The 26,468-nt window shown below is 35.0% G+C and overlaps 1 protein-coding gene across 1 annotated transcript; it reads right to left on the minus strand.

The window, feature by feature from the left end:
* Window positions 1–811: 811 nt before the first annotated feature.
* LOC127120272 (uncharacterized) lies at window positions 812–26,044 on the minus strand. Its single transcript, XM_051050682.1, has 14 exons — window positions 25,880–26,044; window positions 25,384–25,790; window positions 25,231–25,299; window positions 25,045–25,152; window positions 22,441–22,509; window positions 21,195–21,299; window positions 20,859–20,906; window positions 12,135–12,241; window positions 11,982–12,047; window positions 8,363–8,414; window positions 6,969–7,597; window positions 4,353–4,550; window positions 3,090–3,210; window positions 812–1,223 (listed from the first exon to the last, which is right to left on the minus strand). The coding sequence occupies exons 2-14, from the start codon at window positions 25,753–25,755 to the stop codon at window positions 1,152–1,154; spliced, it is 2,016 nt and encodes a 671-aa protein (XP_050906639.1). The 5' UTR covers window positions 25,756–25,790; window positions 25,880–26,044; the 3' UTR covers window positions 812–1,151.
* Between the last annotated feature and the right edge of the window lie 424 nt (window positions 26,045–26,468).

Raw genomic sequence — 26,468 nt, forward strand, 5'->3', positions numbered from 1 at the left:
TATTTATAAATTGATTTCCAACATCTACCTTAACATCAACAGGTTTGGCATCCATAGACATAATAGATTTGAGGAAAATATCATGTTGCACCATATCTAAAACAAATAATAGTATAAAATATTAAAATAAAAACTAATATAATTAAAGTCTAAACTAATTCGAAAATACACTTTCGGATGACCTTCAATTAAAATCCAAAAATGTATTTTCAAATGTAACGTTCATTTTTTCAACTCAAAAATCAAATTAATATATGCGATGAAGGTAATACGTGAATTTTACCATAAATTTCAACTTCTTTTATTGTGATAAAACACAATGATAATGTTTTGAAGTGCAATAGTTAATTGATAATGAAATGATGTTTTTTAAGAATTTTAGGAGAAAAATGACTTTTGATCATGAGAAAAAAGAACATGCAAGATCCTATTTCATTAAATTTACTGCTTGACAATTCCTAGAATGTATTTTCGGATTTTCAAATTTCCACTTAACCTCACAAATTGTCAAATAAGCAAATTTTTGGATGAAGTCTGCCTGAAAATATTTCCAGACTAAAATTTCAGAAAATAATCTTGATAACTCATTGCAATTAAATTTCACATTGATACAAACAACATAAAACTAATTACAATTGTTAACGTTCCTTATTTATGGTGAATGAAAGTATTATTTGACTTTGGTTAGCTAACAAAGGACGCTGCATTTTATTGAGCCAGAACGTGTTCGGAAAAGCATGAAAAAATATTTTATTTTAAAATAAAACCTCATCAGGATAAGAAAAATGACCTATCAAAATATAAATAAATCTAAGCAAAAATTGAGACCCACATAACTATTATCAGATGTGCTCATACAACAGAAATCTGCTGAGCATGCATAATTAATTTATACACTATCGCTTTCCATATCAAATATGATGGGGAAAAGGGAACAAATTATTGTACTTCAACATAAGCTCAAGTATACGAAATTATAATGACTATCATCAAGGGTCAAAAACATTCTCAAGAAAATTTATAAATCCAGTTCCTAAGGTATATTTGAATAAGTCTATCACCAATAAACGCTAGATCAGTTAATAAAAAGGAGGGAAAATATGTTAGTAGGATAATGAAACTTCTGCTGAAACAATCAGTTGGCCTTTGAATCATTGCTTGCTTCCATCGCCGCTTTTCAAGACCCAGTGAGAATTTTTTGAGACACACAATTCATTCATTGCCTGATAATATGTTTAGAAACGATCATTAGCATCATAAGCAATATTTCTTTGACAAAATAGGGAGAAAGAATGATATAATTGATGAATGAGTTTAAACAGTTATTTGCGTTTTACTGTGTTATAATAAATAATATTGAGACACTTCGCTTCATATGGACTTTTGCACATTTTGTTTGTGAATTGATTCAATTCATCAAGCAATTACTCCTCTATGGATTGTGGCTTGGATTGAATTTGCACATTTTTGTGACAAAGTCTAAACCGATAAACAAAGAGTTGGTTTGGGGTTGGATTGTTCGGGTACATTAAAAATAAATATACAAAAATATTTTCAAAAAATATTTAATTTACATCAACTAATTTTTTAAAATAATATAAAAATCTTAATTTTTTATTTTTTCATATTGATAATATTACAACTTGAAGTTGAATATATTACTCTAGTTTTCATAATATTTATGATATATATTAGGATAATGCTAACTTGTGCCCTAGGGACACAAGTTAAGAACTAAATAAAGAAACATTGTATTGGAAATTGTGTATTGTTTATATTAAAACTATAAAATTTAACTTTTTAGTTGTTGTTTTCAATACAAATTTCCTATAAATTGGTTTCTTAACTTGTGCTCCTAGGGCACAAGTTAGCATTATCCTATATATTATACTAATTAATTATGATTGGTTTGGATAGACGGACTCGCAGATAGAATTTTGTAAATCCGTTATCCGAACCAATTAGCATCGGATTTCATTGATTTGATTCGATTTTTGCCCAAACTAAAAAATTGTCCGAGCTAAATACCATGGTTTTGTTTGGATTCTGGTTTGGTTTGGATTTGGCCCAACCAACGAACACCCTACAACCACACAATCTTCCACTATTAACCTATGAAGTATGGATAATATCACTATCGGGTACTCATACCGTACTCGTGATATTTCATTTTTTCTCATTATTTGATTTTGAATGAAATTTGTGATTTTCTCAAATATCAATAAAGTATATTTATGTGTTTTAATTTTTTTTATTGCATCTTAACATTATTTTTTATTTTATCAATTTTTTATAGTAGTGTTTTATTATAAACCTAATTATTTAGTTCTCTATTCATATATTTTATAAAAAAAATGCATTTCTTATTAAAGTACCCGTATGTTATTTTTTATCAAAATATCATATCTCATACCTGTACAGATACCCGCACCGGATATCGTACCCGTACATATGCATCATGCATCATAGCTACTAACTAATATTTCCCCTTTTTAAAGTGTCACTTTGTTGAATAACTTGTTTTTTTAATTAAATACTACAATCAGGGGAAGGAATAGGACAAGTCAACTAACAGGGTGTACGGAATATCCTACAAAGACCCAGCTTAGATCAGATTTTTTTAAATAGAAAAGACTTCAACTTACAACACTTATTTTTAAATAGAAAAGGCTTAAACTTACCAGACTTTTTTTAAATTGAAAAGTCTTCAACTTTTTTATAAGCCTATTAAACTAAAAAGATTAAGCCACATTATCAGACCGGCAATAATTAGAAGAAATGACAATTGTATGTTATGGCATGTGTTGGTCGGTGTAGGACACCGGACACACTTTCAATTAGATGTGACAGTACTACAGAAGTCACCAACCAAAGTGAACTAGAGAAGGCATATTACACACATTATTGTTAGCATTATACATGCCAGTGACTTGTTTTTAAAGTGTATAACGTTATAACCACACTATTCAAGTACATGCTTTAAAACCATTAAGACCACAAATATTAGTAATTAATTATAATATCCTATAACTTCAAAAGTATCAAGATACCTTAAAAAATTCTAGTAGTTAGACTAGAAGAACACTAACCTTGGAATATTCACCGCTAGGGATCTCCCTACCGAGTTTTTTCTTAGCAGCTTCCATTATCTCAGCCTTCTTTAGCTTGCCATTGGGTCCAACTCCTCGAAGCATTTCGATTACAACATCTCTGCAAGGAACAATATCATCACAAGTATTGTAAAAAAAAAAAAACACACACACACACACATATATATATATATATATATATATATATATATATATATATATATATATATATATATATATATCATCACAAGTATTGAACACATATATATATATATATATATATATATATATATATATATATATATATATATATATATATATATATATATATATTGTGAGCATATCAAGTGAGAGGACTTTTAATGTGAGTGATGAGAGGATTAAATCCCATTAAATTGTATGGTTGTGATTAAATATGACCTTTAGTGAGTCATGTGAGTATCTGTTTGCTTTCCTGAACCATTCTCCTACCAACCTCACGTTTTTTAACACCATCATACTGTAATTAAACTCGAGCTTCAACAAATATTGAAAAAGGGTTCTGGGATACATTTCTTACCAAATCAAATAAACGATATGAAGGTTATCCTTTCATTATAACCTCACTTTCTCTCTAGAACACATTTTGGAGTTTTACTAGAATGGTTAGTAATTAAATTTCTCCAACATATTCAAGTATAATTTGTTTAGATTTCTTTTTAGAAGTTGGATTTAAGGTTTTACTCAAGTGCTTTGCAACTATTTTACAAGATAGAGGTTCATAGTTTCTTAATTTTTGTCTTAAGCAACTATTAATCCACCACAAATGAACTAATTCGTCAAAAAATTGTATCTAAACTGTACCCAAAAAAACAATCTAGGTCCAAGTTTTAGGAATGAGGAAACGCATTGGGGAAATTTATAAGAGAAAATAAAGAGAAGGTGGTCAATTTAGAAAGAAAATGTTGATGATGTTTGAAACAAGAACAACGAAGGTGAAGTTTGAATAGTTTGGCAGCAAGACTAAAGACGAAGAAGAAGTGGATTATCAGCAACAGTGAATAGAAAGAGATTATGAAGATAGAGTAGATTGGGTTCAGATTTGAAATATAAAGAGACACTCACGGGACTCACTAAAACTCAAATTTAATCACAACCATATAATATAATATGATTTAATCTAAAGGTCACAATTTTTTAGAGAGAGAGAGAGAGAGAGAGAGAGAGAGAGAGAGAGAGAGAGAGAGAGAGAGAGAGAGAGAGAGAGAGAGAGAGAGAGAGAACCTGAATGGCTCATCTTGTGATGATTTTAACACATAACAACCATTAATGTCGCATGCAACATCACCCAAGACAGCCTTCAGCTCGTCTTGTGGAACATCAAGACTATGAGCTGCATCCACGGCAATTTTAGAACCTCCCTTTGGAAGCATTGTTTGGGCAAGTGCCAATCCACGCAATTCTTGGAATATCAATTGGAAGCTGCCAATATAAATAAAAGCTACATGAGAGAACAGTCACCCAAACATGAAAATAATAAATATAGAACATCTGCATGGCAAAATTAAATTCAAAAGTTAATTAAAGCAGCAGCTATAGAGATTGTTTTCTCTATGTAATTGTTGTTACCCAGACCAAGAGTTATAAATTCAACAGATTGAAATAGTCTTTGACATAGTCCTAGACGCTGTAGAAGTTTTACTTTGACCTATCCTAATTCAAGATATAAGAGGAAAGTATTATTAAGGATAAAAAAAAACTATTACAGAGAATAAATTCCCTATAATTCCAGAGCAAAGCTCCTCAAGGGAAGAAAAAATCCTCCCTTTGGCCAACCCTAAGGTTCTAATACAAATGATACTCAATAATCCACTATTTCACTCTCACACATCTCATATACTCCCCATCACCCTCACGTGTAACTTCCCCCACTTCCCCCTCACGTGTAACTTCCCCCACTCTCTCTAACCAACTTGCTTGCTTGACAACTCAGCACACTTCCTCTCAAATTGGGGCTATTTCTTAATGGGTCCTATTAATGTCATCTCCTTATAAACAACCTTGTCCTCAAGGTTGGAAGCTATTGCCATTCTTGCACCTAGGAGAAATATTAATTTGTTTGAGAATAAAATAGAAATGAGCCGGTTTAGGGAGCTGAAATTGGACAACAATTGCACCAATATACTGAAAGACAATATGTCATTTTTTATTAGCCAGATGTAGAAATGAAGGGAATTTACATTCTTTCTACATATTCTCAATCGGATCTGAACTAGTTTCTATCACATTCTCTCCTGTACTAAAATTGATTCAAAACCTCGACACTCGCGTGAAATTAGTTGCGTGCTGAAAGGTGCAATGGGACGCCTCACAGTCTATCCAGACAAAAAAAATTGTTTCTAAACTCCGGTTATAGGTATAATGTATCATGCTTGTATACTCTGATGGACAGATGAAAGGTGCAATGGGACGCCTCATAGTCTATCCAGACAAAAAAAAATTGTTTCTAAACTCCGGTTATAGGTATAATGTATCATGCTTGTATACTCTGATGGACAGATAGGCCAATGACGTATGAGGCATTAGTAAAACCAAAACCAAAACCTTGGCACAAAATTAGTAGGCAGATTAATTATTATTATTAAATGTTGTGTGAGCAGTAACTGCTTTGTAACTACTGTAGTAAGAAACTGATATGGGAAGTTAGAATAATAAATATAGGCTCAAAGAAAAAAGGAGGGTATTGGGTTATTTGGGGACTTGGTTTGGTTAGGAGAGATTAGACCATCGAATTCATAGGCACTCTTATTATTCTCTATATCCTCCTTTTTTTTAACTTTTAAATTATGCGAGTAATCTTTGTTGTAACTTGTAAGGTACTGCTTCAAGTTTTATTAATAATATTAAGTAAATTGATCTATTTCATGATTTTTTTTTTTTAAATAACCATCTCTTCCAACTTTATACCAAACTATCCATGTTTCGAAAGAAAAAAAAAATTGTAACTAGCGTGTTAAGAGTCCACATCGGACAATATATGGCCTGAACATGTGTTTATAAGTGGGGGCAGTCCTCACTCTACCAACCGGTTTTGTAGGGTTGAGTTAGGCCCAATCACACATTCTTAACATGGTATCAGAGCCTCGTTTAAGATCCGATGGACCACCTACTATGGTTTCCATTATCGGATCACCCACCATTTATTTCCACGCTCCAGATGTCTAGTCCTGGACGTGAGGGGGTGTTAAGAGTCCCACATCGAACAATATATGGCCTGAACATATGTTTATAAATGGGAGTAGTCATCACTCTATCACACATTCTTAACATGGCGCATGCTCTCAATATTTTACTTGGGTGCCAGACCAATTGACACATGCATATAGCAAATAAAATAAAAATGAATACACATTGGCGCCCGACTAATTCGCGCATGCATATAGCAAATGCACATAGGCGCCAATGGAACTGGCGTATGCATATATAGCGCCCATACATAGGCGGCAATTGATCTGGAGCATGCACTTTGTTGCGATTTATTTTTTGTTTGAAACATGGTTAGTTTGGTATATAGTTGGGAAAGATGGTTAGTTTGGAAATAAAGTTGGGAAAGATGGTTATTTTGAAAAAACAATCCTATTTCATACTTCAATATACACACTCAGAAATAGATCCTACAATAGGACATCCAGGTTCTACATTTAATTGAGTTTCAGTCTAGGACAGAAGCAGGTTGAAATGGCAGAAATTTTTTGGTGGAAAAAAAAAACATTAAAAGAACACATTGATAGATACAATGCATAACTATTGAAACATCAGTTACAGCGCAATATGGATTAACCTACAATATTTGGGCTTCCACAACTGACTAATGGACCATTTCAAAATGAGAAACCATACCTGCAAACTTTATGAGTCTGAAAAAGTTTCTTGAGGGCCACTGGCAGAGCATGACGAGTTTCACTTGACATGGCCATCTCCCGAGGAGGCAATTCCCCCAAACTTGTTACAGGTGGATCAGGGTTTGTTGATCTAACAAGAGCACTGTTGGCAGTGACACCACTGTTTGTTACAGCGCTTCTATTTGATCTGTGTTTTCCACCACTATCCACAACAGCAGATACCTCTTGCTCCAAAATCTTACAAACTTCTTCTTGTTGTTTAACAATATTTGGAAATTCTTTTATAAAGGACTCATTTGGAAGCTCTTTGAACTTCCAATACGAAACTTTGTCTTTTAGATCAAATTTTTCTGAAGCAAATTGCGTCAGAGCGGTTCTCACGAGATTAGCAAGTCTACCGAGTCTTCTCAAATCATCATTCATATATTTCAAACTCTTGTGAAACATTACTATGACATAATTCCGTGCCAGCAACTCTAGACCGCCATTAGGATAAAGCAATCTACCTTTTGGAATCCAGTATCCCCGCAGCAATTGTGCATGTTGCTGCAGAAAACTCAGCAGTTCGTCGTCAGAGCATTCAGGAGCAAAGTGCTTGATAGCACTAAAACGATGAAGCGGAGGGCCCTATGATAAAGAGTTCTGTTAGATATGTAAAGAAAAATACATGATATACAGAATATTACTCTATTCAATTGTGAGAATATTAAAAACTGAATTTAATTCAAATACACTTTCATTGTAGAGTTTTTACATTGACAATCAATCATAGTTGTTAGATCATTACAAATGTTTGACTTTTATCATAACCACTGTTAAAGTCATACGCATGAATAGTTGTGATGTGTTGACACAGTCTATAACTATTTACGAAATACCAAAATTAGAAGTTTCTCTCTTTCTCTCTCTCTCCCTCCCTCTTGATATTGCCATAACATGAGAATAAAACTTAAAGAACATGAAAAGAAATAACCCTTTAATAAATAATTTTAAACAAAAACTATCACCAACATAACTATTCTAAAAAATAAATTGTTAAAAATAAATAATAACAGTGATATGCCATAAACCTTGTATCGCCCTAACAAAATGTAAATGCCTTTTGAACAGAAAACAGAAGCTTCAGTTTTTGGTATCTTGTGAATGAAGAACTTTGGCACATCTTAATGATATTTACTGAGAAATATGCTAACACTAGCTTAACAGTGAAAACACACATACAGATAGCATAGTTGAATCAGAGATGGAGAATATATGCCAAGTGAACAAAAATAAATATTTGGATGCAATCAACAATAGACAACAATAAATAGCAAGATGCAGAATGTTGTTGGCTATAAATGCCCTTTCTCTATAATAAGAGATCAAGGTCAAACTAAGGATGCTACAAACCTCAATAAGCAATGTCTCAAGACGCTTTTCCACCGGCAATGATAGAAGATACCTGAACAAAATCAATATAGCATTATAAGAAAAATAAATATATTATTGACTAGACCAAATCAAGAAGAGAAAAAATACAACAAAAAAGAATAGAGAGATAGGTGTTGTTGGAATTTTCGCCTTAATTGTGGTCCGTCCCTAGTCTCCTTAATTGTGGCTCTTTGGCTTGCCATCATTGCAGTCCCCAACACCTTCATTGTTTTGGGTTTGAAGGGGTGAATTTGTTCCAAATTGCTAAGAGATATGACATGTGTTGTGTTTATAAGTGGGGGCAATCTTCATCCTAATAGTCAGTTTTGTAGGGTTGAGTTAGGCTCAATCCAAATTCTGAGATGATATTAGAGTCTCGTTTAAGATCCATTGGGCCACCCACCATTTAGTTACATGCCCCAGACGCAAATCCTGGGTGTGAGAGAGGGTGTTAAGAGTCTCATATCGAACAATCTATGGCCTAAACATGTATTTGTAAGTGGGGGCAATCCTAACTTTACAAGTCGGTTTTGTAGGGTTGAGTTAGGTCCGACCACACATTTCTTGAGTTAGGCTCGACCACACTTGTTAGATCAAACACATGCTATGACATTCCAAAATAAAGTTCCTAAGAAATATTGGGGCAAAGTTATCTTAACTGCATCATATCTCATTAATCGTTTACCCTCTACTGTCCCTGCCTCCAAAACTCCTATGGAAGTCTTATCATCATTCTATCCTGATGTGTCTACTTCAAGTAATCTGACCCCTAGAATATTTGGGTGTTCGTCGTTTGTCCATATCCATAATGATGGTAGAGGGAAACTTGATCATAAAGCATTAAAATGTGCCTTTATAGGATACTCTTCTACCTAAAAAGGTTACAAATGTTATCATTCATCATCTCATACATACTTTGTCTCTCGAGATATCACCTTCCATGAACAAGAAAGTTATTTCCTTCAAACTCATCTTCAGGGGGAGAATATAAGTAAGGAAGATGAGTCTCCTCTACTTCCTGACCTTACTTTCAAACCAGAAGTTGAGATTGAAACTAGTGGTGACAATGTTGAGACAGAACTTGATTCTGAAAAAAAAGGAAATGTTGAAACTAATGTAAGATTTGGAAAGAATTTAGTATATACAAGAAAGAAGAACATTCTTGAATCTACTCATATCAAATAATCCAATCTGACATTACATGAGGTAACTTCTCTCAATCCTTCAAGCAATAGTGATTCAATTTTTGAATTTTCTCATGAACCAGAAACAGAATCCAACTTAATACTACCATCACACTACAATAACCTATATCTTCCAATTGCCCTTAGAAAAGATACCAGAACATGTACTAAAAAGCCATTTTACCCTATATCCAACTACCTAAGTTTTGAACATTTTTCACCCACCCATAAAGCATTCCTCACAAGTCTAAACACTATAACAATACCTAACTCTTTATCTGAGACATTGTCTGACAGGAAATGGAAATAGGTCATGGACTTAGAGATAGAGGCACTGAATAAAAACAATACTTGGGAATTGGTTTCTCTACCAAATGAAAAGAAACATGTAGGGTGCAGATGGGTATACATTGTAAAATACAAGGCTGATGGATCTATTGAGTGGTACAAGGCAAGATTGGTTGCCAAAGGATTCACTCAAACCTATGGGGCAGATTACTCATAAACATTTGTTCCAGTTGCTAAAATGAATATCGTAAGGGTGATATCATCTTTAGCAACTAATTACAAATGGAATTTACATCAAATTGATGTGAAAAATGACTTCTTTCATGGAGAACTTGATGAAAAGATCTATATGGATGTACCCCTTGGATATTGTGAACTTACTACCACAAACATTGTGTGCAAATTAAAAAAGACTTTATATGAGTTAAAGCAATCACCACGAGCATGGTTTGGAAGATTCACTGAAGTTATAATAGGTTTGGGCTTTAATCAAAGTCAAGGAGATCATACTCTATTTATCAAACATCCAGAGACAGGGGGAGTAACAATTTTATTGGTGTATGTGGATGATATTATAGTAACAGGTGATGATGAGAATGAGCAATAATTGTTAGGCGAACACTTAACCAAGGAGTTTGAGATTAAAACCTTGGAAAAATTGAAGTACTTTCTAGGAATTGAAGTTGCCCACTCTAAGAAAGAAATTTTTATATTTCAACAAAAATACATTACTGATCTTCTACAAGAGACAGGTAAGACAGCATGCAAGCCTACAAGTACACCAATTGATCCGAGTGTAAAGTTGGGAAAGGCAAAAGAAAATGCATTAAAGATTAGTTGAAAAAATTATATACCTATCACACACTAGACCAGATGTTGCTTTTACTGTAAGCTTAGTCACTCAATTCATGCACCAACCTAAGGAGATTCATTTACAAGCTGCACTTTGAATTGTGCAATATTTAAAAGGAACTCCAGGTAGAGGAATTTTGTTTGAACGAAATGGAAGTGTGAGTCTTGAAGCATATACTGATGCTGACTATGCAGGGTCAGGTGTGAATAGAATACCAACTACAGAATATTGTACTTTCTTGGGTGGAAATCGTGTGACTTGGAAGAGTAAAAAACAAAGTGTTGTATCTAGATCTAGTGCTGAAGCAGAATTTAGAGCAATGGCAAAAGGGATATGTGAACTACTTTGACTTAAAATGATATTAAAAGACTCGAAGATGAAGAGTGATGAACCAATGAGACTTTATTGTGATAATAAATTTGCTATTAGCATAGCCCATAATCCAGTGCAGCATGATAGAACCAAACATATTAAAGTTGACAGACACTTCATCAAAGAAAAGTTAGATAGTGGTCTTATTTGCACTCCATATATTTCTTCTCAAGACAATGTTGCAGACTTTCTAACTAAGGGGTTGAACAGCTATAACTTTGAAGAAATTGTTTCCAAGCTGAGAATGATAAATATTCATTCACCAGCTTGAGGGGAGTGTTGTAAATAAATTATTTTTACTACTGTTAGTAGCAATTTATATTCGGACTTTTAGTCCATTAGTTAGACCCGTTAGATTAGAATAATCTTATATAAAGAGATTAAAACTTATAATTTTAACATGAAATATATTATACTTAAAGTATATTATTCAGTTTCAAACAGGTGTATTTGGTGTATTTGCAAGTACTACAGAAAGATGGCAAATTTTTAATAACTAGGATAGAATGAACAGATATGGGTACAGTACCGTGTATGGGGTATGTCCGTTTAAAAAATCAAGGTACGGGTATCAAAAAAAAACATTTTCTAAATGATATAACATGAGAGCTAAATTGTTCAATTCACAACAAAAACATCCCAATAAAAGTTTAGAAAGTCAAAAACTAAGTTTGGCCACAACAAAACTCAAATGCACAAATAATATTATATCAATACATGAGAAATCCACAATTTTCACTTGCAAGTTGCAACGAAATAATATGGAAAAATGAAGTACAAAAAAAGTACTCGGTACATATCCGATATGGGTACGTCCCTGTTTAACAAGTACCCATGCTTCAGATTCAGATCTAGGGACTAAAAATAAAGATGACTGCTTCAAAATAAAGGAAGACATTACCTTTTAGAAGGACCTTTGGCAGTGTTACTGCTGACTCCAGGACAAAGTGTAGCAATGTAGTCATACCTTGAACCATTCAAACATTCACAAACATAATAAATTAACATATTCATATAAACGAGAGTACAACGTGATAAAAGAACATATTCTTACGTGTTCATTTCAAAGTTTATGGGAGAACTTTCTTGTGACACCATTTGCTGAAAATATCTTGATGAGATATCACTCTTGCAACCATGGTACTTAAGAGGAATCCAACACTGCACAAGATATAGAGATAAAGACTAATTGAAAAAGGAGGGAACATAAAAAAGTTGTTGATATTTGTAAATATACAGTGTTGAGAATATTTGTATATAGAATAGTCTCACATCGTTTAACCTAAATGTCTCTTAGTCTCTCCTAATTCAATATGGTATCTAGAGCCTACTAAGAGACAACTCTTCGTCGTGCTTTAATTGGTTGACCCACTGTCTTCCGGTGAGAATTTTTTTTTTTGCAAACCGTGTCATCACTCTGGTTTGTCTCTCACTTCTCAAAATTCTCAAATAAAACCACCTTGCCGCCTGATCCGGACATTTTTCCCAGCCGCCCCACTCGTCTCCCTCCATCGGTCACAGATCCGGTCTCCGTTTTTCATTTCGACTCTCGAAAATTTGTGCTCCAGTTCAAACAGCACCGATTTTGTTTCTTTAAGCCATGGGAGATGTTGACTCCGTCTCGTTTACTAAAGTTCCGCTTATCCCATGTGAAAAACTAACCGGATCAGTCAACTACAACATATGGGCTCGTGCTGTCGATATGTGGTTTCATGATCAAGGATATGAGGATCATCTAACCACAAAATTGGTTGATGTTGCAACCGCAAAACTCGCTAAATGGAAGAAAATGGATGCCTCTTTGTGCACTGTGTTATGGTTTTCCATCGCACCTAACCTCCAAACGCACTATCAAGCCTTCTCCACTTGCAATGAGGTTTGGGAAAAGGCTAAGAAAGTCTTCTCCAACGACGTTCATTATCTATACAGTGTCATCCTTATACTCGACACACTGAAGTTGCAAAATATGGATATGCAAGCCTATTTGAGTAAGCTTGATGTCTTGAAAGCGAGTTATGAAACCCTCATGCCTTATGCAAAAGATGCAACAGCTCATTCCGAACAACAAAGTAAATTTTTCATGGTCATGGCACTTAAGGGACTACCACCAGAACTCAAGTCCGTTCGTAACCAGATTTTATCAGGTACTACTGTTCCTAACTATGATGCAGTTAGTGAACAACTGTTGCGCCTGGCTACACCTCATGCATTTGGTCCGGTTTCCCCTCCATCTATTGTTGCCCCAACACCAGATGACATTGCTGCCCTTACATCTCTTGGCAACAATCAGAATCGCCTTCGAGGAGGGTCATCCAACTCCGGACCTCGTCCCAAGTGTGACCATTGTAACCGACTTGGACATACTATCGACCGTTGATGGAAGTTACATGTCAGACCTCCACGCCAGGTAAGTGCAACTCAAATTGATAACCCATACACTATGCAAACTTTACCTTCTCTTCTGAGCCATATGCCAAACTACGAGGATTTTCTCAAGTGGTGTCAGACTAATCAGACCTCTGGTTCCACGGCTTCGGTTGCACACACTGGTAATTCATTTGTTTGCTTCTCTCAATCATCTCCTATTGGTCCTTGGGTCCTCGATTTTGGTGCGTCTGATCATGTTACCGATAATAAAGGTTTTTTTTCTTCCCTCTCTACCTCTGATTTCTTATCGAGTATAACTTCGACAAATGGTTCTCAAATCCGATCCCAAAGGATTGGTACTGTTCAAATTTTACCATCTCTCTCTGTGACTTTTGTCCTATATGTACCTAATTGCTCATTTAATTTACTGTCAGTCAGTCGTTTAACTCGTTCCCTTAATTGTTTTATCATCTTTACTAATAGTAATGTTACTCTGCAGGATCAGAGTTCAGGACAGACGATTGGAGTCGGATGTGAGTCTCAAGACCTCTACTACTTCTCTATGTCATCTACCACATGCTCCACCACAGATTCTCCACTCATTATACATGCGCAGTTAGGTCATCCAGATCTTCCCAAGCTACAAAAGTTGGTGCCTAGTCTATCTAAGTTGTCCACTTTACATTGTGAGTCTTGTCAGTTATGGAAACATACTCGTAGTCACTTTCCTGATCGAGTCAATAAACTGGCTGCGTCCCCTTTTGCTTTAATTCACTCCGATGTTTGGGATCCCTCGCGTACCGTGTCTACTTTTGAGTCTAAATATTTTGTAACTTTTATTGATGATTTTTCACGTTACACATGGCTATTTTTAATGAAGAACCGATCTGAATTGTTTCTATTTTTGAACAATTTTATCGAGAAATAAGAACCCAATTTGGTTTGTCTATGTACCTTAAGAAGTGACAATGCACGTGAATATTTATCCCAACAGTTTCAAACTTTTATGTCATCCAATGGTATTTTACACCAAACATCTTACCCTTATACACCCCAACATAATGTGGTAGTCGAACGCAAAAATCGGCATCTTGTAGAAACCACTTGGACCCTACTTCTCCATGGTAATGTTCCTCTCCGTTTTGGGGGGGATGTGGTGCTCACGGCATGTTACCTCATAAATCGCATGCCCTCATCTGTCCTTAATAATAAAATCCCTCATTCAATCCGGTTTCCAAATTCTCCTATCCACCCAATTCCTCCTCGAGTATTCGGATCAACGTGTTTTGTACACAATCTCTCCCCTGATCTTGATAAACTAGCAGCTCGATCACTAAAGTGTGTCTTTCTTGGTTATCATCGTTCCCAAAAGGGTTATCGTTGTTATTCTCATACTCTACAACGATACCTCATATAGGCCGATGTTACCTTCTTCGAGTCTATTCCATATTTCGGGTCCAACCCAGTATCTCCGGAACCTCCTCAAGAAAGTACTCCCACACCTTTTCCGGCAATTATTAATGTTCTGCCTACCATTATCCCCCACCAGTCTATGGCTCTTGACCCCCTACTTCTCGACCACTTCAAACATATCAGCGTTGTCGTCCCTGACCCTGAGGTCATACCGTCCCTGAGGTCATTGCAGACTCTCCTCTGACGCCTCCGCCATCACCGGATCCGATCCTGCAACCTGAGTCCGATCTTCCGATTGCCCTTCGAAAAGGTATACGTCAAACATGAAATCTTTCTCCACATTATATTGATTTATGTTATCATCGTCTTTCCCCGTTGCAGTATACTTGTTTGTCTTCTTTGTCTTCTGTTTCTATTCCTAAAACTCCAGGTGAAGCATTATCTCACCCTGAGTGGAGGCAAGCAATGATTGATGAAATGTGTGCTCTTCAAAGCAGTGGTACCTGGAAACTGGTTCCTCTACCCCCTGGAAAATCTTTAGTAGGTTGTCGTTGGTTTTATACAGTGAAGATTGGTCCAGATGGTAAGATTGGTCGATTTAAAACTCGCTTGGTAGCCAAAGGATACACTCAGATTTTTGGATTGGATTATAGTGATACCTTCTCGCCTGTAGCCAAAATGGCATCTGTTAGACTTCTTCTCGCCATTGCAGCCATTCGACATTGGCCTCTTCATCAACTTGACATCAAAAATGCTTTTTTACATGGTGATCTTGAAGAGGAAGTATATATGGAGCAACCACCTGGATTTGTTGCTCAGGGGGAGTCATTGAATATGGTGTGTAGGTTACACAGGTCTCTTTATGATCTTAAGCAATCTCCAAGAGCTTGGTTCGACAGATTCAGCGTTGTAGTACAACAGTTTGGTATGGTCCGTAGTGAAGCTAACCATTCTGTTTTTTATCGTCACTCAACCCAATGGTGTATTTATCTTATTGTGTGCGTAGATGATATTGTCATAATTGGTAGTGATCAGCACGGTATACTCCAGTTAAAACAACATCTCTCGAATCAATTTCAAACAAAAGACCTTGGTAAACTCCGATATTTCTTGGGTTTTGAGGTAGCCAAATCTAAAGATGGTTTGGTGACTTCTCAGCGGAAATATGTTATGGATATTTTGGAAGAAACAGGTTTGTTGAATGCTAAACCAACTGATACTCCTATGGATCCAAGTGCCAAACTACTACCCAATCAGGGGAGCCTCTATCTGACTCAGGAAGGTATAGGAGATTGGTTGGAAAGTTGAATTATCTCACAGTCAAACGTCCAGACATTTCTTTTGCGATTAGTGTAGTAAGTCAATTCTTAAATTCCCCTTGTCAGGAACACATGGATGCTGTTATCCGGATTCTGAGATACATCAAATGTGCTTCAGGAAAAGGTTTAGTGTATGAAGATAAAGGACATACTCAGATAATTGGATACTCTGGTATTGATTGGACGGGGTCACCCATTGATAGACGATCCACCTCTGGGTATTGTGTACTTGTTGGAGGAAACCTTATATCCTGAAAAGGTAAGAAACAAAACGTAGTTGCAAGATCAAGCGCTGAGGCAGAGTATAGGGCCATGGCAATGGTAACATGTGAACTTATTTGGTTAAAACAGTTGCTCAAGGAACTTCAAATTGAAGAAGCAAGACCAATGACACTTATTTGTGACAATCAAGTTGCATTGCACATTGCTTCAAATCCAATCTTCCATGAGAGGATCAAACATATTGAGATAGATTGTCAATTTGTTAGAGAGAAGATCGAGTCAGGTGACATCGTCACAAGCTTTGTCAACTCTAATGATCAATTGGCAGACGTGTTTACAAAATCTCTGCGAAGTCTCAGAACTAATTATATATGTAACAAGCTTGGTGCAATTGACTTATATGCTCAAGCTTGAGGGGGAGTGTTGATATTTATAAATATATAGTGTTGAGAATATTTGTATATAGACTATATCTCACATCGACTATATCATGTAATTAGTTGTAATCTCTCAATATATAATAAAGTCTCTGTAGTGCTTTTAAAAACACATGGTTTAACCTAAATGTCTATTAGTCTCTCCTAATTCAATAAAAATAAAACCAAAGAGTTCCAATTTGCTTTGGTAAAATATGTCCAATTTTAATTTTCTATAAGTTATATTCATTTTTAATTGCTAAAAAGGAGATGGAAGTCTCGTGTAGTGAACAATTGTGATAGAGAAGATGGAAAACATGCTACATAGAATGCATTTTCTGAAACAATGAAAACAATATTTTGACATCTTCGAAGTTTTTGCAAATGCTAGATCTGTTTTACAAAAACTGTAAAAGAAAATGGTGAGAAAAATAGTAGATCGATATTCTCTTCCATTCATTACAATTTACAACTATTATATAATTTATTTGAGAAGACAAGCAAATAATTTAATAAATAATGTGGCATGGCAAGTATTTTCACCAAAGTTTCCAATTGTAGCATTCAAAATAACATTTCTTTAATGTAAGATAATTAGTATCATCCAATAGGAAGTATTTATTACTAATATTAGCCTTCATTAGCCTTCATTAGAGGTGGTAAATATTTCTTAGAAGAAAGCACCAAAATGACTATTTTCAACAAGTGGGCCTAAATGAACAATTAATTCATCATGAATCAAGGCAGGCTTGGTGAGGTGGCTTTGAGAGAACAAGTGTAACTGTTTTCATTTTATAATGAGTGGAGATCTGGTTTGAGAGGGATCTTGGTGTATTGAGAAATTAAATTTGAATAGGGAGAATTAGCTTCCTATAGCAGCCTAGCTCTCGTTAGAATAGGGTTCACTCTCCCTCTCTGTAAGGAGGCTTTATGGGTGAGAAGGCGGCTTTCTGGGTGCAGCAATTGTATCTCAGAAGTTAGGATTTGATGTGTGAGTTGAAGGGAATTCAAAAGACATTCAGGGTTTTTATAGTGGAATTATTTGTCACCCAATGGAATTATAGCAACGAAATTAAAGAAAAAAGTATTAGCTGACATGTAGTGCCTTTGTTAGAGGTGATTCTATTCCTATGCTTTATCCCTTCTTTCCCTTTGCTCTTACTTTCTAAATTCTCTTCTATTATAACCTTATGAATAATACAGTCTCCTGTTAGATTTTATTTTGTTAATATTTAGCGTTATTTAATACTTCTTTCCGTTATTATTATTTTTTCTTACTAGGCTTTCATAGATTGTCTTCTCTCTGGCAGTAAGCACAAGGATGCTAGTATTGTCTCCTCAATCCCACTCTTTTGTTTTCAAGGGATCCCTTTGTACTGTTCCCCCTCGTGTATTAGGATACACTTACTTTGTTCATGATCTCTCTTGATCAGTAAAATATATCTTTATTGGGTTTTCTCAAGTACAAACAAATATCACTATTGTTCTTCCAGTGAGCACCATTTTTTCCAATTTTACGTTGATACATTCTACCACTATTGCTATTCTGGTACGCACCATTTTTTCCAATTTGGCGTAGATACATTCTACTGGAATCAAGTACATCATACTCTACTCTATATCAGGCACTATTCGTTTCTCTTTGAATCATTTGTCACAACTCCACAAACTAGACATTCACAAGATGGCCCTTGGAGTCTATGGTATTTAACTAAGAGAGAAGTCGTCTTGAAGCTCCAAAGTTTGCTCCTATTCTTCATTCACATAATTCAGCTCATGTGTCAATCCCTTTTGTTGTTGTCTTCTCATCTAACATTTCAGTTGACTTACCTATTATATTCAACAACAATTAAGTCGTATTTCATCTAAGTGTGATCAGTTACATGGATCAAATTACGCCATAATGTTCTATCAAAGACTATGTTTTTTTCTAATTCGTTAATCTCAAGATCTTTCTCAATAGTATCTCTTATAGCTTTTCTAAATAATCTTCTATCTCTAGTTCTTTGATTCCTCTTCAATTGATCTACTCTCCTTACACAGAATCTACAAGTCTTCTCTCCACATGCTCAAATCACCTAAGTCTATTTTCCACCATCTTTTCTACCATAGACAACACTATCTCTAATATTGTCATTTCTAATCTTATATCATCTAATCTTACCGCACATCCAACACCACATCTTTGTCTTTGTATGTGCTACACTATCTTTAGTCTCAAATTGATTATTAACTACTCGGCATTTTGTCCCGTAGAACATCACAAGTCTTACCGATGTCCGATAAAAAATTTCCCTTCAGCTTGAGTTGTACTTTTGTGTCGTATAAAACCCTTGAAACCATCCTTTATTTCAACCACCCATGAGTTGTACTTTTGTGTCATATAAAACTCTTGAGATCATCCTCTATTTCAACCACCCAGCTTGAATTCAATGGATAGTCTCATTCTATTTCTCCATCATTTTGTACGGATCCTAGTTATTTAAATCGTGTGACTTGTGGCATGATAGGGTCGCCAACTTTCACTCTAAGTTAAAAGTGTTTCTCTTTTTGCCAGTGTTGTCGATGGCAGATGGCGATCCATGGCGGATAACCAAAATCCTGCCATACTAGCCGCAAAGCGGCGCTATTAGAGAATTATGACGGAAAAATCCGCAATATCGGTTGATATTTATCATTGCGGCAAACCAAAAAAACCACGCAGCCATGGCGCCACTATTTGATAACACCGTTTTTTGCTAAACTTATATTCCATACACTATGTCTTACTTTTGCTTAGGCGAAAGCCATACAATTCTAAGGCTCGTATCCAAATCTCTAACCTCTTATTTAAATCCTCTTTCAACTCTCTAAATAGGACTATATCATCCGCAAAAGCATAAATTTCAGTGCTAACTCTTGGATGTGTTCCGTGAGTGAGTGCATCAAAAAATAAAGAAAAACATGAAGGGTTTAAAGTTAAACATTGGTGCAATCATATTGTTATGCAGAAATCATCTGTCACTCCACCCTGTGTCCAGACACCGGTAGATATCTCATACATATCTTGAATAGCTCGAATATAAGAAATCCTAACTCATTTCTTCTCTAGAACTTTTCACAAAATCTCCCTAGGCACTCTATCATAGTCTTCTCTAAGTCAACGTCTTCTCTAAGTCGGTAAAAATTAAATACAAGTTTTGTTGATCCACTTTATACCGCTCTATCACACGTCGTAGTAAATAGATTGCTTCTAGAGTCGACCTCCTAAGCATAAAACCAAATTGATTATCAGTAACTTGAGTCTCTTTTCTTAGTCTCCGTTCAATCCCCCTTTCCCATAGCTTTATGGTATGACTCATAAGTTTAATCCCCCTATAATTTGCACAATTTTGTATATCTCACTTGTTCTTATAGATTGGAACTAAAGTGTTTCTTCTCCAATTATCCGACATTCACTTTGACCTCATAATTCCATTAAAGGGTTTGGTGAGCCACTCAATATCTACTACACTCAATAAAGTTAAATGTTCCACTCTTAATCATCATCTTGTGTACAATTTTTGAGTTATTCACATCATCCAAATCCAACTCATGTTTCAACCCCTTCTCCCATTGTCGACCCAACTAACGTTGCAGTTGACTTACCTACTACTCTCAATAAAGGTAAATGTTCCACTCTTGATCATTATCTCGTTTACAACCATTTTTAGTTACCGTCAGTTATATTATTCCCACAATGTCTTCGTTTCTGCTTTATCACCAAATATCATTCCTAAGATTATTTAGAAAGCACTATCTTATCTAGGGCGATGACAAGAAATGATTGATGAGATGTCCACCTTTTCAAATAATACATAATCCGTGTTCTCCCTTCTGGAAAGTCTACAGGTGTGTGCTTCGGAGGAAAAGGGGAGGGAGAGGAAAAGGAAGACTAATAGTAAACATATCCAGTTCAGAAATAATATTAAATAACATGATGATTTAAAACTATAGCATAACCCCATTATGACCAACAACGCCTAGATGTAAATCGCCTTGATGTTTTAACAACTGTTATACCTGATCTTCTTCACTCTTTTGCTCAGTTGAAGAATTCATTGGCTTATTCTGCAACAAAGAAACAAAATCAATTAGCTAATTGGATGCCCAATATGTGTTGACAGATTGTAGATAGACGACAACAACAACAACAACAAAAGCCTTTTCCCCAGGTTGAGTCGGCTCCGCGAATCAATCGAAGGCATAATATCACAGCATTCAATAGGCATGAAGAAAACAACAACTTGATGGATAATTTCAAGATTAACTAAATGTCAATGTCAGCCTGCAAAAATTAGAATTCCTAAAGCTTATATTTGTGCAGTCTTTTCTAGTTAGTTGTAACAAAGACATTACCTGCTTCTTTGATGTAGCAGCATTCTTCTTTTCTGAGCCACCAGAATCAAGATAATGTCTTGATGGTCGGAGCTGCACAACTGCATGAACTGGGTGAAGGTGCAACTGCAACCAAGAAAGAGGCAGTCAAACTTACAAACTTTCCCAAACTAAAAATCAAAGGAAGTATCACTGTGATGTAATTCATAAATCTCTCATGTAATCCGAAGAAACGAGAAGTCATCATCAATCACAAAATTGAAGATAATAACAGTGGGTCAGAACTCTGAAATATTCTAAACAAGCTACTTGAGTATCACAGTGGGAAAACCCATGAAACCCTCAAGTTCTCAGAATTTCAGAAGAGAAAAGTAGACACGAAACATAACAGACATACAATTGTCTCAGTCTGAAGTATTTTAAATGCTACATGTAATTATGAATAAGTAGATAAGCGAAAGTAAGTCAAGCTGGTTGGGTTGTTTGTGTGAGAATCTAACACATATAACCTGTTTTCTTTTCTAAGGCGACTTTCCATTGTTTTCTTTCTACTTCTTATTTTATGTTTTGAGGAGTTGTTTCTTGTAGGACAAATATCCAAGAATGCTCACTCTCTTCATAAACCTAAAGTACTCCTTTAGGCTCAGAGTTCCTTTGATCAAATCTAGATACTCTCTAAATTGATAATTGTATATTAATCATCAAAACTCAAATGCCTCTGAATATTAACATTGAACATCTAATTACAGGCTCAATAAAACGAACAGCCTAATACATATTCCTGGTCTAAGCCTGAATAAGATGATCCAAACTATACTAAAATTGCTAAATGCCAGAATAACAATAACATAATCCCAAATTGAAAACCTAAATCATGAAATTAAAAATCCTAAAAGAATCTACATCTCCAGAGGAGGTTGATTTCAAGGCATGATTGTATTTCAATCTTCCTCATTTTCCCCATTTCCAGAACTCACTAAACATACCTAGACACTTATAGCTGGATTAGCATTTCAATGAGCTTTTCATTAAGGAAAATATTAATTAATTGCTCCTTCAGCTAAAAACCTGAATAAGATATAACCAATCCTCACAAGCATATTTCCAAAACTCTCGCCTGTTCCAAATTTAGTTATTGAAGAATTAAATGTTAAATAAATAGTATAACAATCTTCCACGTGATGATGGCATACCTAACACAATGATCAGATAATATACCCTTTTGGAACAAAAATATACATTACAGAATAGAAAAAGACACAAATACCTTATCTCCCATAAGAAGCCCAACAGCACAGCCGTTAGCAGGTGGTGGCTTCCATGTGGTTGATAGAGTCTGGAGAGAATTAAGAATATAGTAGCAAATACATAAGTTAAAGTATATAATTTTCTTAGACAACTTCATAGATAGAGCACACAACTGTTTGCATTCAACTCTGAATCATATAGATTAAAAGTCTGTCCAGCAATTCGATAAAGGAAGAGAAGGAGAATATTTAGAAAATATAATGAAAAAATAAAAACAAAGAATACACAACATCAACAATAACAACAAGGCAAGTGTGCAACCAAGCATTACCCCACTAGATGGGATTAACGACAAGTTTGACAATGTATTGGGGTCTGTAAAATTAGCACAGTTGTATCATTAATTCATGTCATAAAGATTTGACACAGACTCATGTACATATGTTGATTGTCAAGCATTAATAATTTTCCATGCAAGCTTTTCAAAAAAAATATTTTTTCTCCTCTACTTGTTTGCAATATTTCAAGAAACATTATGCTTTTCAGAACAAAGCAGCATATTTGCAGTTTGTGAATGGAGTACATTTTCCGCCGGACCTAAAATTCCATTGTACATTCAATCAAACACATAATACACATCAAATTTTACAATTGAAGCGCAACAAAAAAATAATTTAAGAAAGCATCATCCTAAACTTGTGAAGCACGGGTACTCCATTTTAGATTAAGTACCGGTACCGGGTACGCATCGGATACCAGTACTCTTACGGTACGCGTACGGCACTCACCGAAGCCGTATCCAGTTTTTTGTTTTTTTTTAAGTTGGTACACCAACCGGTACACATTTGGTACCACGTACCCAACTTTTTTTAATTTTTTTCGGATGGTATAACTTGGTTTTTTTTAAGTAAAAATTAGGTTAATTATTCTATTTATAAATAAAAAAATTCTTTCACAACCAAGTTCTTCATCTTCTGTGGAGAGAAATTGGAGCACAATTAAATTTATTCACTCATTGAAAAGGAACAGGCTCAATCCAAAGAGGGTTGAGGATTTAATTTTTGTTCATACAAATCTCTGTCTTCTCATATTAAAGTTTATAATGAAGGAGCAACAAAAATGTGGGATATTGGTAGAGATGAATGAGATCTATTTGATGTAGTTGGTATTTTTGAAGTTGTTAGTCTTTCTCTAGATGAACCTGAACTAGAAGCCGCTCTTTTTAATGATATTGGAGAGGAAAATGTTGATTTATGGATACTTTTTAAGTGGGATTTATTTATGTTATTGGGCAGATATTAACTTTATTTTAGCAAATTGTTGTAATTTTACTGTTTTGTTGTTATTTAAACAATACAAATCCTTTGTTGTTTTTGTAATTGTATTTAAAAAAACTATACTGACGTACCCATACCTTAGTTTTTCTAAAAATGTCGTACTCCGTACCAGTACCTATACCGGATACGTACCCGTACCTATGCAACACAGTCCTAAACCTATGCTCAGAAGTAGAAAGTAAACGATGACGCACTACAACTAACATACTTATCAACTTGTTGAAAAGTGTATCAATTGTCGTAAATAATTTATGCTAATTCTGATCTAGGGTCTCGTCTTTTTTTAAGTGTTAAATATTCTATTAAGAAGCATTTTGTGGGATCAATTACAGGTCTAGACATGGTGGAATCTTTCTTTCGACATATGGTGCGAGCGAGAAGTAGAGTTACACGTGAGAGAATCCTCCTAGGCAAACACAGATTTTTCCTAAAACTATATTTCTTGCTTGTTTATTCCATTATCAATCTACCTATATAAAGGCTACAGATAATGAAGATATTAATCAAACTTTCACAAAAAAGGATTATGTTATGCAGGATCTTATCAAGTTAAAAGAGATAGAGCAAACTTTCACAGAAAGGGATTCTGTCATGCATGATCTTATCAAGCTAAAAGAGATAGAGAAATCCTAATCAGCAAATCCTATTTAATAGTAGAATTTTAAAATGATGAAATAATCCTATAATCCTATTCAAGAATTCAAGATTTAAGTTGGTGTCTTCTTCTTTCTCTGGTGCTACATCCCATATCATATTCTTACAAAAGCTAGCAAAAGTAGCCAGCCATGACGTATTCCAAAGATGCATATATTATCCCGGAGAATAATTCATTGAGTAGTCAAGAAGACGCCTGCAATCACTCTCATCAAAATACACAACAGAAATACATTTATTTACCACTAATTGCAATGTCAATGAATCATGCAGCCTTCCTTGTCAAATACGGTTATATACTTATGCTGGAATTTCCGCCTTCATTCGGTCCGCCCCTATTCGCCTAAATTGCGGCATTTGGCTTGCCTTCGTTGCAGTCTCCAACACCTTAATTGTGTTGGGTTTGAATGGGTGAATTTAGTCTCACATTGCTTAGAGATATGCATGTGTTGTGGTTATAAGTGGGGACAATCCTCACCTTGCAAACCGGTTTGTAAGAATGAGTTTAGCTCAAACCTAATTCTAAGAACTTATTAAAACATACAACATGTAAACACAAACCCATCTTGCTGATCTTGGCAGCAATTAGTGTTTTAGCTTTTATAGCACATTGTACAAGATAGTGAAAATACCTCCTTCGTGTAATTGAGTTTATTGGAAAAATCCCTGTCAATATTACTTGACTCCAAATCAACAGATAAATCGACCTCTACTTCTGAACTTTCAGATTTCAATCTAACCTAGACAATCAAAAACATGATAATTAGTCAACATAGTTAACAAAAATTATTCAAAAAAAACAAAAATAAGAAACTCACCTCTTCACATCGTTCATCAAATTCGTAAGGTCGCCAAGAAGGTCTCAAAGGAAATTGCATAACATACAACTAAAAAAACAACCAAAATATAAATCAGACTGCCAATTTAAAAGTGTGAAATCCATTATACAACATGCATAAGCATCAACAAACCTTAGTGCCGCCATTGATGGAAGGTGAGAAGTATACATCAATTTCGCGAACAACTGTGTCCTCTTCTTCGTCTTCTTCCATTGGATCGGCATGTGTTGAATCCTCTTGAATTTCAGGCTCTGTCATTTCAACATCCATGGAATCCAATTTTGCTTCATACTTGGATTCGGCGTCAATTTTGACAGTACCATTAGTCGGCACCGTAGTTAAGTCAATTTCCCGCGGCTCTACTTTCGTGGAGGCGAATGACGGTGGTTCGGATTTGGGAACGAGTACTTGTTCTGTTTTAGGTTTGAGTTTGGATGCTTTTGGCGCGAATCTTGAAACTCGAGAAGTGGCTTTGACCGGCGCTTCTATGTCGTCAAAATCCATAACAAACCTTTATGCTAATGCTAGTGGTTCTTTTACTGATAAGAAAAAGAGTGAATGTTCAATGCGAGAAGAGAATATGGCGGCAAAGAGAGTAGAAAAAATTAGGAGAAACTAAATAGCATACCTGGTCGCGAGGATAGGGCGTAGTGATAGCCGGTTAAGGTTTAAGGTTTAAGGGTAGAAGGCAGTTTTACGCCCGTACGCGGCTAGAAACAGGGCGGAATAACGGCTTGCTGAGTTTGGGCTTTGCCCAGCGCAGTAATACCCTGGTTTGGTTCAATTGGCGAAAAATAAATAAGAATCAAATAAATATATATATATATATATATATATATATATATATATATATATATATATATATATACTTGACTATGTTATTTTTTTATTCTCTTTTATAATATCAAGATTATATGAGTGGAACATTTGAGTTTAATATTTCAATCCATATTTCAATCCATAATCCTATTTTAATTTTATGTGACATAATTTATTTGGTTTATATGATATTTTTTTATCCTTTTCCGTATCAATTTAAATGTCATATATCATTCCAAGTTTCATCTTCGTCGTATTTTATCTTTTGCAGCGTTCCTCATTTCAATCATTGTTGTTCTTCATCTTCCTCATTGTTCTAGTTGCAGACTTTATCGTTCTTCATAAATCTTCGTCGTTTCAACTTTATTTCTTCATCTTATCTATCTTGTTACGGGCTT

This window comes from Lathyrus oleraceus, chromosome 2 (genome assembly GCF_024323335.1).
Source record: "Lathyrus oleraceus cultivar Zhongwan6 chromosome 2, CAAS_Psat_ZW6_1.0, whole genome shotgun sequence".
NCBI classification, from domain to species: domain Eukaryota; kingdom Viridiplantae; phylum Streptophyta; class Magnoliopsida; order Fabales; family Fabaceae; genus Lathyrus; species Lathyrus oleraceus.